At 39.5% G+C, this 15826-nt stretch overlaps 1 protein-coding gene across 7 annotated transcripts in view; it reads right to left on the reverse strand.

Annotated features, from left to right (window-relative positions):
• LOC130920055 (myosin-10) overlaps nucleotides 1-15826 on the reverse strand; it is a 69006-nt gene that overhangs the window by 8230 nt on the left and 44950 nt on the right. For all 7 annotated transcript variants that reach the window (XM_057842892.1, XM_057842891.1, XM_057842890.1 and 4 more), the window contains 10 exons: nucleotides 15522-15728; nucleotides 15334-15438; nucleotides 11164-11316; nucleotides 10853-11101; nucleotides 10542-10754; nucleotides 6703-6915; nucleotides 6470-6631; nucleotides 6269-6397; nucleotides 4562-4650; nucleotides 4347-4470 (listed from right to left, as the gene is read on the reverse strand). In XM_057842892.1, the coding sequence (XP_057698875.1) occupies nucleotides 4347-4470; nucleotides 4562-4650; nucleotides 6269-6397; nucleotides 6470-6631; nucleotides 6703-6915; nucleotides 10542-10754; nucleotides 10853-11101; nucleotides 11164-11316; nucleotides 15334-15438; nucleotides 15522-15728 (1644 nt within the window). The remainder of the gene's footprint in view (nucleotides 1-4346; nucleotides 4471-4561; nucleotides 4651-6268; nucleotides 6398-6469; nucleotides 6632-6702; nucleotides 6916-10541; nucleotides 10755-10852; nucleotides 11102-11163; nucleotides 11317-15333; nucleotides 15439-15521; nucleotides 15729-15826) is intronic.

The raw sequence follows: 15826 nt of genomic DNA on the forward strand, positions 1-15826 counted from the left end.
GAGTCTTCGCAAATACAACCAGGAACTGAAAAATGCTAGACAATCATATTTTTCAGAGATCATTAGTAGAAACACCAACAATACTCGCACACTATTTTCTGTTGTTGACAAACTGACAAACCCACAAGCATCAATACCTCAGGAATTGGCATCTGAGGTGTCCTGTAATAATTTCGCAGCATTTTTTACACACAAAGTACTAATGATTAGACAGACTGTGTGCAACTCCGGATTAACAAATGTTACACTAAATGCCTCCCAACATGTCCCCCACGTCAATCTTAGACAGTTTAGCCTCTTGGACTATGCCACTTTAACAGAAATTGTGTCGAAACTAAAGCCCACAACATGCTGCCTTGACATCCTTCCTTCAAACTTTTTCAAAACTGTTTTTCATTGCATAGCCCCAGACATACTTCAGATTATAAATACTTCCCTCCAAACAGGAGAGTTTCCTCAGACTTTAAAAACTGCAGTAATAAAACCTCTCCTAAAAAAACCCAATCTGGATGCCTCAACCATTAGTAATTACAGGCCAATATCAAATCTGACATTCCTGGGGAAAATTATCGAAAGGGTTGTGTTTGAACAGATCCAGACTTTTATGATCCAAAACAATCTTTTTAACTCATTTCAGTCTGGATTTCGGCCACAACACAGCACCGAGACCGTGCTTATCAAAGTCCTAAATGATATTCGTCGGAATACCGATGCAGGCAAATCATCTGTTCTGCTACTATTGGATCTCAGCGCCGCATTTGACACGGTTGATCACAACATACTACTCAGCAGATTGGAACAGTGGGTAGGGCTTACTGACACTATTCTTCAGTGGTTCACATCCTATTTACATGATAGGGATTTCTTTGTGTCAATCGGAAATTATCAGTCAGAACGAACCAAATTCACGTGTGGAGTCCCTCAAGGGTCAATTCTTGGACCACTCTTATTTAACATCTATATGCTTCCGTTAGCTCAGATAATGGAACAGTATGACATCTCCTATCACGCCTATGCAGATGACACACAACTGTACATTTCTGTGTCCCCACATGATTATAGTCCCTTAGTCTCCCTGAGTAAATGCATTCATCAAATCAATGAATGGATGTGCCAGAATTTTCTCCTGTTAAATGTGGAGAAAACAGAGGTGATCATTTTTGGGCCAAAAAAGGAAAGGTCAAAGATAAGCAGCCAACTTAGCACAATGTCACTTACAGCTACAAATCAAGTCAGAAACCTTGGCGTAATTATTGACTCAGACCTAAAATTTGATAGCCATCTAAAGTCCGTCACTAAATCCGCTTATTACCACCTAAAAAATATAACCAGAATTAAGGGGCTTCTGACTCAACAAGACATGGAAAAACTTATGCATGCATTCGTTTTCAGCAGATTGGACTACTGCAACGGTATATTTACAGGTCTTGATAAAAAATCAGTCAGGAAGCTGCAGCTAGTACAGAATGCTGCAGCCAGAGTCCTCACAAATACAAGGAAGCTGGACCACATTACACCGGTTTTGAAATCGCTACACTGGCTTCCAGTGAGTCAAAGGATAGACTATAAAATACTACTGCTCGTCTACAAAACACTTAATGGCCTTGGACCAAAATACATGCTTGACTTGTTAGATTCCTATGAGACATCTAGACCCCTAAGGTCGTCTGGAACGGGTCTTCTGCATGTTCCAAGAACAAGAACCAAGCAGGGTGAGGCAGCATTTAGTTATTATGCTCCTCACCTCTGGAACAAGTTACCCGAACGTCTGAAGTATGCTCAAACCGTTAGCTCCTTTAAATCAGGGCTAAAAACGCTTTTGTTTAGCACTGCATATCCATAACTGTCTATATATTTCAATCTACCTGCCTTCTATTCCTCTTGTGCTTATCTCCATTGCTGATTTCAATGATTATTATTAGTAGTAGTTTTTGCTTTATTTCTATTTTTGTTTTATTTTCATTTATTTATTTTTATTCTGTGATTAAATGCGATCTTTTGTCTTGGTTTTTACGCTGTGTTGATTTAAATGTGATTTTTATGGTTTTCATGTGATGTAAAGCACTTTGAATTGCCTTGTGTTGAATTGTGCTATATAAATAAATTTGCCTTGCCTTGCCTTGCCTAGCTGTATGTCATTCCAGAGTGATCATATTTTGATCAATCACTCTCACTTTCGTAACGTTTTGGATTGTCAAATTGTCGCCACTTCCGGGAGAGCGAGACTCACGAAACGTCCGCCCTGAAGTTCCGCCTGTTAATGTCACTCGCAAAAGCATGCAAAACGCAACTGCCACAGTAGAACCCGATTCTGTGTACCAAATGATTCCACTGCTTAGCGCAGCACAACAACATTTGGCCATGGCTAATCGTCTGTCATCTTGCCATTGTTGATTTTGAATGGCATGCGCGCTGTACTTTCGCTTCCATGGATGCCCTGCGTGTACTGTCACAGCCTGGGGCATCACAGCTGTGAGGCTGCAGAGTAGTTCTGCAACTATCGAATATTTTAGTAATCGAGACATCGACTGAAAATTCTATCAATTAATCGGATAAAACATTTTTTTTTTTTTTTTTTTTAGGTAAAGAGCAATTATAAATATACATGAGAAAAAAAGACATTTAATACAATATTGAACCATTTTCAGTCAACCAATGTCTTTATCTCCGATGTACATTGTTGAAAACAGCCAACCATTGCGTCTCAGATGTGACTAGAAAAAAAAAATTCACCGCTTTCACTCAAAAAACTTAAAATCTTATACAAAAAAAACCATATTGCTTACCTAAAAATGTAATTACGCTTGATAACACACATCACTTGAAAGCTATGTGTTTTTCCCACGTGTTTCAATTGAATTTCCATTTGTGTCAAGCTATTTTTAGGTTCTAGTTAAGTTTTAAGTTAGTCTAAACTGTAAGCACTGATAGGATTTTGAGTTTTTGCAGTGTTCAAAATAATGTATAATACCTGCTGTATTGGAGCACATTAGGGACCAGTGCTACTTGGTGTTTTATTCAGCAATGACTACTGAGCTAACACTGACAGTTAGCTTTATTATGTTTTAATTTTACACCCTCATCACTCTACAGCGCTGTGTTTTTACAGATTAAATAAAACCTGTATGTAAGACACGTTAGCCACACATTGACAGTGGTCATAATCCATAGTAACAGCCCTCCGAAGGGCTAACGTTACGTGAGCGAGTGACAGTAACGTTATATTTATTAGCTCTGAGAAGTCTACTGCTTAAAGATGGCGGTTGCTTACTAACGCTGCACAGACGTGGCCGAGTCTGTCATTTTGCATCTAGTCCTAAATGCATGCGATATCTATGAGACGCATCAGACACTACCTGCTACCACACTAGCATCAGCAGGCGCAGTTTTTAGCAATGTCGGCGTAGTTCGTAGTTTTTTATTTTATTTTATTGCTTCTTCCTCTACGCACGTGACGTCAACGCGTTGTCCCGCATTAAAAGTAGTACGGGCAAAACGTGATGCTTGATGAGCTGGCAAAATTAAACGAGTTGCTCGAGTATTCGTTTCAGCTCTACTGCAGAGTAGCAAAAGCTGACCCTGCTCCGGTTGCATTCACAAGCGAAGCAGTGTGGGCTAGCAGCGGACCGAGACCCACGATTTTTGAGCGGACCAGAATTAGTTTGTTTGGTACGAACTAGAGTTCGGATGCACGTTCACATTTACAAAACAAAGCGGACTATCCGAGAAAAAGAACTTTGGTCCGTTTAAAACATACCAAACAGTGCTGGTGTGGAAGCGCCCTGGGGCATGAAATAATTTAATTACCAGGGAAAAAAACTTTATAGTGTTATCAGTATTAGGGGCCACAACCAGAGTATATTTCGGTTTTTATTTTATTTTTTTAATTGTATTTTATTTTATTATTACATACATTTCTACGTTTATTAATGCATAAAAATATATTCAAAAATACATGATTAATAAAAAACTATAATCACATAACTAATAAATAAACCTGGTGTCCACATACTGTATTTGTATATCAGATTTCGGGTAACGTAAGCCACATTTGTATTACTAAAAGGTAATATTGAGGCTTACATGACACATAATGCAGTGTCGACGCCAGGTATTTCTGGGGTTAAGTTTTTTTTTTTTTTTAAATAGGCAAGGCCAATAAAAGGTTAAAGAATAGTCAAAGGGGTTCAAGGGTAGATTCAGTGAATAGAATACAATATTTTGTGGCTCTTGATGTCAAGATGTTCAAGGCAGTGAGTCAGTCAATTACATTGCAAGTAAGTATAAACACTGTCTTATAAATATGATCAACTATTTGCCATTTCTTTAGAAATTGACCATGTTACCTGAATCGTACTCTTTCTGAAGCGCTCGTTAAGCAGCTCAGTGTTTCCCTGCTCCTCCTCTAACTCTTCTTCAAGCTGGGCAATTTGAGCCTCCAGTCGCCTTTTTTCTTCTAGCAACATGGATCTGGAAAAAAAAAAAAAAAAAAAAAAAAAAGTTAAGCTGTAAACAAACTTTATCATTTCCAACTGTCAATAAAAATGTGCTGGACACGGACTTTCCGGAAGTGCTGTTGGAGATTTCGTCAGCCAGCTCATCTCGCTCCTGTTCGGCATGCCGGCGGGCTCGTTCAGACGCCGCGTGGTCCTGTGTGACACATTTCATGTTTCAGTGCCCATAATGGTGGTTTGTGTAGGTATAAGCCAGTTTTTAAAATTAAGAAAAAGACGAGTCTATTTCCGTTTCATGTGCGTCAACAAAAAAACCGAGGAATAAATGTTGTGAAGGGATGAATGTTTCCTAATTCAATTATTGGTAACTGAAAAATGAGCCTTTATCTGATGTTCCATTATAAGTTCACTTCGTACAAGTCGCGAAATAAAATATAAAGTTTACTTTGCCGGAACCTGGAAGACTTTCTGCAGTTGGAGTTTGCTGACCCCCTGCTAATCCCAATTTTGATTCCTTGGGTCAACTCCATTGTTGTTTATGCCAACGATGACAATAACGAGAACATTTTGTTGACGAACAATTTTTTCACGATGATGACGAGCTAAAACATGCTTTGGATGATAATGAGACTAATTCCAGTTTTCGTCTCACGGGACAACAACACGAAAATGCGACATAATTTTTGTCATATGTTCACATTGTGTGACATTTCTTCTTGTACTTGTAGTACATCAGCATGCATCATAGCAGTGTTTGGGTTGTCTCACTCATGTGGCATGTTCTGCACCCTCCTCCCCCACCGGTGTTTAAGATGTGCTGCAAGATAGGCTACGCTCCAGGCTTGCTTGTTTTGAAACAAACGGTAAGATTTGTTTTCTATCTTGGCAATGTTGTTTAAGGTCTGTTCATAGTGTCCAGATGAGTTTAATTAATTGAAAATATAGTACTGTTGTCCTGCTAAGTGCGTGCTAGTAGACACTACAATATGTACTTATCTGTCCTTGTTATATGTTCCTTCAAGATTGCTGGAAACCTCTATTTATTTATGTACTAAAACTTTTGAATTTTACAGACAAACTGGACAAAATTTGTCAACTAAAAGTAGACAAGGGTGAAAACATTTTCAAATGACTAAAAAAATGACTGACTAATAAGTATTTCCATCCAAAAGACTGACGAAAATTTAAAGGGCTGCCGAAAACAATCCTTGTTAACTCACCTGAAAAATTTGTCAGACCATCATATCATTTTTCAGAGTTAAACGTTTACCACCACAAAACAATAGGCACAAAGTCCAAAAGCCTCAACATTGTCGCACTAGCTAATAAAAGGCTAATACAGATTTAGCACCACAGAATAGAAGGAACCGCATCTTCCGGGTCACCGCAATGCTAACTTGGGGAAAAAACAAAACCAATAACGACCGTATTTTAGTTGTGACTTGCCTAACACTGGAATTAAAAAAAAAAAAAAAAAATCAAATTTTCAGTGACCAATTATGAACATGAAATGGAAGATGATACATTTCTGATTTTTAAACACACAACAATTTTTTTTAAATAGGATCACCGCCCCACCTAAAAAACACAACAAAACAATGACCAAAACGTACTCGGACCAACAGCGAAGGACGTCCAATCCATTTTGACAAAAAGTGACTATAGCTTTTATTTACTGGCAGCCTCTCCTAGTCAAAATAGACTGAACGTCTTTCACTGGCAAAAACAGTGAAGGAGTTCAACAGTGAGCTGGACTGGCTACTGCTTGTACTGATGATTTTAAGTAGAGTACGACAATATATTTGTGTACTGACCTCTTGTAGTTGCAAGATTTCAGCTTCAAGACTCTTGAGTTTTTTCTCGTTTTCTTTGGACTGCGTGAAGATCTCATCCCTGGAGGCCCGCGCCTCCTCCAGCTCCCTCTGGTAGTCCTTCATCTGTGCCTAAAAATGTGAATGAACACTCAATGGTGAGATAGAACTGATAAGATAATAAAGGTGGGCGAGTGTGTGTACCTGTAATTTTTTTAGTTGTTTCATTGCCTCGTCTCTGCCTTTGTTGGCTGCTTCTATCTGTCCTTCCAGCTCGTTGAGATCCATCTCCAGCTTCTTCTTGGAGGCCACAGCGAGCGTCCTCTGTTTCCTCTCGTCCTCTAACTCTGCCTCCATTTCACGCACCTGTTCGCAGCACGCCACCCTATACTCACATCTTTTTTTTAAGACAAAAGTTCCAAGTTCCAAAGACAAACCTGTTTGACAAGCGCCCTCTTCTTCTCGTCGCCCTGCTCGTCCCTCGCCTGCAAATCTCTATCAAACTGGGCCTTCATGGCCTGCATGTTAACCTCCAGACGTAATTTGGCGTCCTCGGTTGCCTGCAGCTCATCCTCCAGCTCCTCCAGCTGAGTTCGCATCTCCTCCACCTGTTGCTCCAGCGTACGCTTGGACTTCTCCAGCTCGTGGACCTGTGAGGAACAACAGCAACACTTTTCAGCTATGATCCAGGTCCATTTCAAGCTGTTTTCATTGACCTGCAATTTGTGTTTACAGTGATCCCTTGCTACTTCGTGCTTTAAACTTTGCACCTTCAGTCCATCCCGGATTTTTTTTCAATTAAAATAAAATAAAAAATAATAGATGAGCTGTCCCGATCCGATCATGTAGTCTCACTCTCCCTCCTGCTCCTTTTCCTGGTCAGGCTGTGTACTGGAATTGCTTATTGAAGTTAACGATGATTGACAGACGTTAAGGTTTGATCTTGCAAGAGATGCCTGGAAGCTGAAACTTCAAAGCGCCGGTTGCGTCAATCATTGTTTAACTTGTTAAACAGTTGCTGTGGCAACTTATTGTGTGTAAGTGAGCAGAAAAGCATTTTTCTACTTTATTCTTGTTTAAAAATAATTCGGTGGGACAGTAACATGTTTAAAACTTATAATTATTACATTTGAAGTGCTTAAAAAAACATTTATTAATATATACAAGGTGATTCAAAATGAATATGCCAAAATCCTAACACAGCATGTCAAAAATGAAAAACATTACAAAATTCTAGTTTGGACACATGTGTTGAACATCATTTCAAGTTTTATTTTATGTTTTACAAGTGCTCAAACTCCCAGCAAATATCGATGACATGACACGCTGAGGCGCGCAAGGAAGGAATTCTCCCATCAGCTTGATCGTGCCACATTGACTACTTGTAAGTAGTCGTTTGTAGTAGTAGTAGTCAGTGTTGTTACTTAGTAACGCGTTACTGTAATCTGATTACTTTCTTCAGTAACGAGTAATCTAACGCGTTAAGTTTTCCAAGCCAGTAATCCGATTAAAGTTAGTTTCCCTAGTGCCGGTGCGTTACTATTTTGTTTTTGTCCTCATAATGTATGTAGAATGAAGAATACTGTAGTCATGTACGAAGAGCATTTCTCATCGGGGAAAAAAAAAAACGGGTCACGTGTTTTACGGTGCTGTTTGAGGCTGTCTGCCACGGCGGCCAACAACATACATTCTGACGAGGCAGCGAGGCTAACAGTGAAAGGCAGGATATGTACCGCAAATAGATGCCTTTGCTCACTGGAAATACAGCCATTACCTCACATTTCTGTCCAGTAAAGATGACAAAAGTATCTCCGTTGGATGTCACGTTTTCTCATCGGGGTAAAAAAACCGGCTCACGTGTTTTACCATGCTATGAGCGCTGTTGGCGGCTAACAAACAACTGGCTACCTCTCAGGATGCTAACAGTGGAAGACGTAGGAGAAGAACCACAAACGGCTGCATTTGCTTATTGGACATAGAGCCATGACTTCACATTTCTCTCCAATAAAGATGACAAAAAATATCTCCGTGCAAATATACTCTTTGCACTGGCTCAAAAGGGCAGTCGACCGCTAATAACTCTACATCTAATTCAAGGAACCACTTGGAATTACAGCACAACGCGACAAAAATCGAATCAAAGCCAACAGGTAACGAGACAGCCAGCACTTTTACAGTTTGTTTTACGTACATTTTATAGTTATAGTTTGTAACCATAGGCGGAGTGTGACGTTGTGTGTGTGTGTGGGGGAAATGATGATGACAAAAGAGCGAGTCAAAAGTTTGGACACGCCTCATCATTTGTGCTTTTTATATATTTTCACTACTATTGTAAATTCTTAGTGAAAATATTAAAACTATGAATGAACATGAGGAATTATGTTCTTGTAAACAGGTTTTATATTGTACATTCTTCAAAATGTCCACCCTTGAGGTGTCTCCAAACTTTTGGCCTATACTGAATGCATTATGAAATACTTTGTAGGATTCTTGTTCATTTCATTTGTTTTTGTTGTTTGTCTTATTGCTTTACAACTGTTATAGACAGCATTTTAACGGCTAGATCATTATTTTAAAGGGGGAGTTCAGAATTTTTGATGTTAGGCTTAATCTTTGAGTTAGTGGGGGTTTAATTAGTCGTTGGAGTTGTTTTGAACAAATTCTGTGCAGTTTGTCAGGTATTTGTCAGTTTCAAGGCTCCGGAGTGGCTGAGCTAGCGCAAGTCAGTGGTGGTTGAAATCAACTCCATTAAACCCCTGCTAACTCGAAGATAAAGCCTTATCTGAAAAATTCAATTACATGCGATGAAATTTTTCTGTTGAGGCAGCAAAGGGAGAAAAATTGGGAAAAGTAATTGACAAATTACTTTTAAAGTAACTTAGTTACTTTGATAATAAAGTAATCAGTAAAGTAACTAGATTACTTTTTTGAGGAGTAATCAGTAATCAAATTATTTTTTCAAGTAATCTGTGACATCACTGGTAGTAGTAGTAGTAGTCTGAGCACTTATAAAACATTAAATGAAACTTGAAATGATGTTTAACACATGTGTCCAAGCTAGAGTTTTGAAATGTTTTTTATTTTTGACATGTTGTGTTGGGATTTTGGCACATTCATTTTGAATCACCCTTTATATCTATACATAAAAGGTTTCTTTAAATGATTTAAATTAAACATGTCCTGTATGTATCTCTTTCCAATGCTATATATGAATAAATACATTGAACACACACAAAAAAATATAGGCCTACACACACACAAAAATATTATATAGACAGTATATATATATATATATATATATATATATATATATATATATATATATATATATATATATATATATATATATATATATATATATATATATTTTTTTTTTTTTTTTTTTTGGAAGGGGGGCACTACTTGGCGGTTTTTCACTTATCGCGGCGGGTTCTGGTCCCCTTTAACCGCGAAAAACGAGGGATCCCTGTACTTTTGTCAGCGAGTTATGTAGTTTTTGTATGACATTTGAAAAGCCATATCTTTAAAAACCTAAGTTTTAAGGATCCATGCCAACTCTACATACTGCAAGCTTAAGGAGAAGACCTTTTGGCTCTATACATTTTGGTCTTAGCAGAGTAGGTGGGTGATCACACATTTTTAAGTGTATAATTACTTACTTACTGGAAAACATTACTATGTATTGAATGCAGATGTGATATACGTATTGTTTCCCTTGTACAGACAAAAAGAGTCTGTATTTTAGCACACTGAACCCTTATGGGACATAACCGTTATGATTAACATGCACTGAAACAGTTATGAAAACACATTTGCTTAAAAAATATTTTTTTAAAAATCTAAAATAAATAAAGATTGACTACTCTCAGGAAATGTCGGATTTTGGCTCCTTCACCTTTTGCTCTCTCAGCTCCCGCTTAGTAGTTAGTGTCATAGCATTATGAGAAGTCCAAACGTGCCCAATATGTTGCAAAAAGGAAGTCATTCTATTATACCTCATAGAAGTGGAGGTCTTCTGTATTTTAATTAATTTGGGACTCGCTCTCGCATATTGCCATTGTTTTGGACTAGAGGACAAGGCTGTATGCGTTGCATGTGTTGTGACTCGAATAATTAGATCTGACTGGCTGTTATGTGTGTTTATCTCAGGGAGGGTGGGTGATAGGCTTAAGGAGTACTGACATTAGTTCCTGCACTGCATGTCTTTCCTCTGAGTTCAAACATCATGAGGCACATCCATAAGTTTGTTATCTAATGGATAAGTGAGTCTACTTACATTTTTCCCTACATCGTCTTTGGAGCTCATTAGGTCCTCCATTTCTGCACGGAGTTGTTTGTTGAACCTCTCCAGCTCCTCCTTGGCCTCCAGAGCCTCCTCTAGAGCCCTGGCCATGGACAAGGCCTTGGTTTCTTTCTCCCTGGCCTCAGCCTCCGCACGGTCACGTTCTTCGGCGTATCGAGCAGACACGGTCTTTTCCTCAGCCAACATCTGTGTCGTACAAACCAGACATGGCAGTCGCATTCAGAAGAACTGACACACAGCAGGATTGTTTATTTCAATGGAATATGTTCGGTCATTGTGACAACCTGGTCAAACTTCTTCTGCTTCTTCTCCAGGTTGGAGACAATCTGCCTCTGGTGGTCCAGGTCAACCATTAGGTCATCCAGCTCCTGCTGCAGTCGGTTTTTGGTTTTCTCCATCTTGTCCATGCCCATGGCCTTCTCCTCCAGACGCTGGTTGCTCAGCTCCACATCTTTCTGGAGTTTTCTTTTCAGCTCCTCCAAGCCCTCCATGACTCCCACGTCCTCTTCCAGCTTTTTCTTGGTCTCCATCAGCTACAGTAAGTCATGAATTTGAATGCCCAAAGATTACGTTTAAAGAGTTTTCCATTTCATACCTGAGCCTGGGCCGTCTGCAGCTGTTTTTCCAAATTGCGGCGAGCCTCCTCCTCTTCCTCCTGCTGTTCCAGCAAGGTGTTCTTCTCCTCCTCCAGCTGACGCACTCTACTACCCAGGTTAAGCTTTTGGCGAGTCTCCTCCTGCAGTAACTCCTGTACCACACAGCCAGACAAACTTGCTTGATGGTAATGTAAATGTACCTAACATTCCATTGCACTGTGCAAAGATTTGTTTGTGTGGCATCTTGATCATGTTTGCATCAGGATTTCCCCCAGTAGGTACACACATATTTAATGTCAGTTAGGTGATTAGATTACTTGCATTGATCCAACCTGCACCTTGTGCAGAACAAAACTGAAACGGTCACACGGCATCAGTTTTCCCCCTTGGCCATGTTAGCACTTTTTACATCAGTTTTTTAAAAAATGACTTAAGTTAGGTAAAATAATTTATTAAATTTAATTGTGTTTATTTGTTAAAATTATTCATATTTTTCTTTATTTATTGCTCCCCCTCTAAAGGGAAAAAAAAATGGTGGGCATCGCTTCCCCCAGGCTTTGCAAGCTTTCTGGGGGAAACCCTGTGGCATGGATTTGAAAATAATATTACATGTCTATAAGCAACATTTCTCCCTTATAAATTTGGTGCCTATAAATGAAGAAATTTGTATTTAACTTGGAACATTTAAATATTTCGCTTCGTCTTTGGTGGGTGCTGTATTTGAGGGTGACACAAAGACAGTCCTAAATTGAAGGATCATCAATGGGCAAATCAACATATTGTCACTGTTGAGCAGGAACATCAAGTCCACATTCAGTCCATTTCATTTTTTACCACCCCGAGCAGTGGGCCCCAACCTTTTTTGCACCACGGACCAGTGTAATGTGGGCCTTTTTTTCACGGACCGGCAATGTGTGGCAGAAAATGACAGTACAGTGCCTTGCAAAAGTATACGGCCCCCTTGAATCTTGCAACCTTTCGCCACATTTCAGGCTTCAAACATAAAGATAGGAAATTTAATTTTTTTGTCAAGAATCAACAACAAGTGGGACACAATCGTGAAGTGGAACAACATTTATTGGATAATTTAAACTTTTTTAACAAATAAAAAACTGAAAAGTGGGGCGTGCAATATTATTCGGCCCCTTTGCTTTCAGTGCAGCAAACTCACTCCAGAAGTTCAGTGAGGATCTCTGAATGATCCAATGTTGTCCTAAATGACCGATGATGATAAATAGAATCCACCTGTGTGTAATCAAGTCTCCCTATAAATGCACCTGCTCTGTGATAGTCCCAGGGTTCTGTTTAAAGTGCAGAGAGCATTATGAAAACCAAGGAACACACCAGGCAGGTCCGAGATACTGTTGTGGAGAAGTTTAAAGCCGGATTTGGATACAAAAAGATTTCCCAAGCTTTAAACATCTCAAGGAGCACTGTGCAAGCAATCATATTGAAATGGAAGGAGCATCAGACCACTGCAAATCTACCAAGACCCGGCCGTCCTTCCAAACTTTCTTGTCAAACAAGGAGAAAACTGATCAGAGATGCAGCCAAGAGGCCCATGATCACTCTGGATGAACTGCAGAGATCTACAGCTGAGGTGGGAGAGTCTGTCCATAGGACAACAATCAGTCGTACACTGCACAAATCTGGCCTTTATGGAAGAGTGGCAAGAAGAAAGCCATTTCTCAAAGATATCCATAAAAAGTCTCGTTTAAAGTTTGCCACAAGCCACCTGGGAGACACACCAAACATGTGGAAGAAGGTGCTCTGGTCAGATGAAACCAAAATTGAACTTTTTGGCCACAATGCAAAACGATATGTTTGGCATAAAAGCAACACAGCTCATCACCCTGAACACACCATCCCCACTGTCAAACATGGTGGTGGCAGCATCATGGTTTGGGCCTGCTTTTCTTCAGCAGGGACAGGGAAGATGGTTAAAATTGACGGGAAGATGGATGCAGCCAAATACAGGAACATTCTGGAAGAAAACCTGTTGGTATCTGCACAAGACCTGAGACTGGGACGGAGATTTATCTTCCAACAGGACAATGATCCAAAACATAAAGCCAAATCTACAATGGAATGGTTCAAAAATAAACGTATCCAGGTGTTAGAATGGCCAAGTCAAAGTCCAGACCTGAATCCAATCGAGAATCTGTGGAAAGAGCTGAAGACTGCTGTTCACAAACACTCTCCATCCAACCTCACTGAGCTCGAGCTGTTTTGCACGGAAGAATGGGCAAGAATGTCAGTCTCTCGATGTGCAAAACTGATAGAAACATACCCCAAGCGACTTGCAGCTGTAATTGGAGCAAAAGCTGGCGCTACAAAGTATTAACGCAAGGGGGCCGAATAATATTGCACGCCCCACTTTTCAGTTTTTTATTTGTTAAAAAAGTTTAAATTATCCAATAAATTTTGTTCTACTTCACGATTGTGTCCCACTTGTTGTTGATTCTTGACAAAAAATTAAAATTTTATATCTTTATGTTTGAAGCCTGAAATGTGGCGAAAGGTTGCAAGGTTCAAGGGGGCCGAATACTTTTGCAAGGCACTGTAAATATAAAATAACACGTCAAGGCTAAAAAACAATATTAAGTGCAGGGAAAATGTCTCTCACCATACACTGAATCAACTTTTTTAAACAGCTGCCTCTCCTAAAACTTGTCGGCAAATATCCGTGGTCGCAACCATAATGAGTTCTTCTCTAAACGTGAAAGGTTTCTTAGCTTTAGCAATACTTTTCGCCACGAGGTATGATGCTCTCAGTGCATTCACTTTTGTTGCCTTGTTTGCTAGCTTATAGCCACATATTATGCAGAATGGACTTTTTTGTGGGCTCCTCTTGTGGCTCAGGCGGCCTTTTCCCTGTAAAAAAGCTGTCCAAAGACGTCGCCGCCTGAAGCACACAGCCAACAGCAGCTAAAGTTACTGTTTACATTGACTGGCGCTGGGCTGTTTTAGGTGTGCAAACACCCTAGTAATTGGAGCCAACCACCAGATGGCAACCTATACAAACCTTTACTCAGATTAGTCTCTAGAGAAGACAGGGATATTGATGTGTCAGGAGCCAAAGGCCAGATAGCAGTCGTTAATAAATCATTTACTTCTCTGCGGCCCGGAAGCAAATGCCGGTAACGGTCCGCGGCCCAGTGGTTGGGGACTACTGACCCAGAGGGAGGGCTCAATAACTCACTAGATTTGTTTTTTTTCTGTGGAGAAATAAGGAAAATGGCTGCTCCACCATTATTTGCGGATGGATAAGAATGAAATTTGGTAGGTACATTATAGGAGGTGTGTGCATCGATTCGCAGAGCCCGATTTAACATTTTTTTTTTTTTTTTTTTTTTAATCTCACGGCTTATTAGTTAAGTGTGAACTTGTTGTCTGTACTGTATGTACTGAGTTGGCTAGTAGAGTGCAGACACACACACTATGGGTTTGCCTACTATGTCTCTAGGTTGAAGAGACGTTTAGGGAATGAGCCTGGTGCTCATAGTTTATTTGAACTTTATTTATTTTATTTTTAAGCCTATACTATTGGTCAGTCCCCATGCGAAGCGTTTTTTATTTATTTATTTATTTTAACAATCTAAAGTGTCGAACATGGCTTGCTCAAATTGATGATGAAATGTTAATATATCTGCCAATTTAGCATTTTTGAGGGGTTTCTTTTGGCCCACTTGGATCATAATAAATAATTTCACTAAATGGCATATCATTTTAATTCGGTTTGATATTACATGAATATTAAAATGTTGAAATTTTTGTGATTGTTAATAACATGAAATGATTATTGGTTGCATTCCTTTTGGCTTCTGCTCACATTCAAATGCTAAATTTTAATGATAAATCTGCCGAATTCTAACTTCAACTCTTCAAATAAGTGATGTTTTTCAAGTCCTTTCATAATTCAAAGTGCTGATACAAATAGTAGTAGCAAACTATATTAATAAAAAAAATGTTGCTTATTTGAACACTTCTATTCAGATGCAGCACAAGAGCAATTGTGACTTAGCACTAAAAGTGGGAGCATGTGATACAAAAGGAATGCTGTACTGTCCAATTTACCAAGTGTTGATACAGTTTTCAGGGTGTGAACTGAGATTTCTGGATTTTTTTTTGACAGAAAAAGTGCAATTTGACATTGGAGAATTTCATACTTGGGCATCCTGCAGCTGGCTTCCTAGGTTGTCAGCATCCTTGGCCAGTTTAATTCCCTTCTTCTCCGCGTCCTCCAGCAGGGCCGACACATTGTCCAGCTCCATCTAAGGGAGCCAATGAAATAGTCAACAAAAAAATATAACTATCTACAGTTTGATAAGAAAACGCTGTTTTTAGGGAAGTGTACCTGGAGTTTGTGGGAACGGTCGGCCATCTCCCCCTTTGCCCGCTCCATCTCAGTGGTTCTAGCCGTGAACTCCTGCATTAAAGACTCCAGCTTCTTCCTTTTATGTTCGGATTCTGTCTTGGTCTGCTGCAGAAGCTTCACCTCACAGACCAACTCTTTGTTGTCGTTTTCCAGACACTGCTTGTTCTTCTCCAAATTAGACTTGAACTGCACAAAAAGTATGTGTTGGAGTGATGTTCCGTCAACAGATCACATTTGTCTGGTCTTGCTTGTTGACCACTGACAATGTAGCCACCTGATGAGAA

The sequence above is a fragment of the Corythoichthys intestinalis genome, chromosome 8, assembly GCF_030265065.1.
Source record: "Corythoichthys intestinalis isolate RoL2023-P3 chromosome 8, ASM3026506v1, whole genome shotgun sequence".
NCBI classification, from domain to species: domain Eukaryota; kingdom Metazoa; phylum Chordata; class Actinopteri; order Syngnathiformes; family Syngnathidae; genus Corythoichthys; species Corythoichthys intestinalis.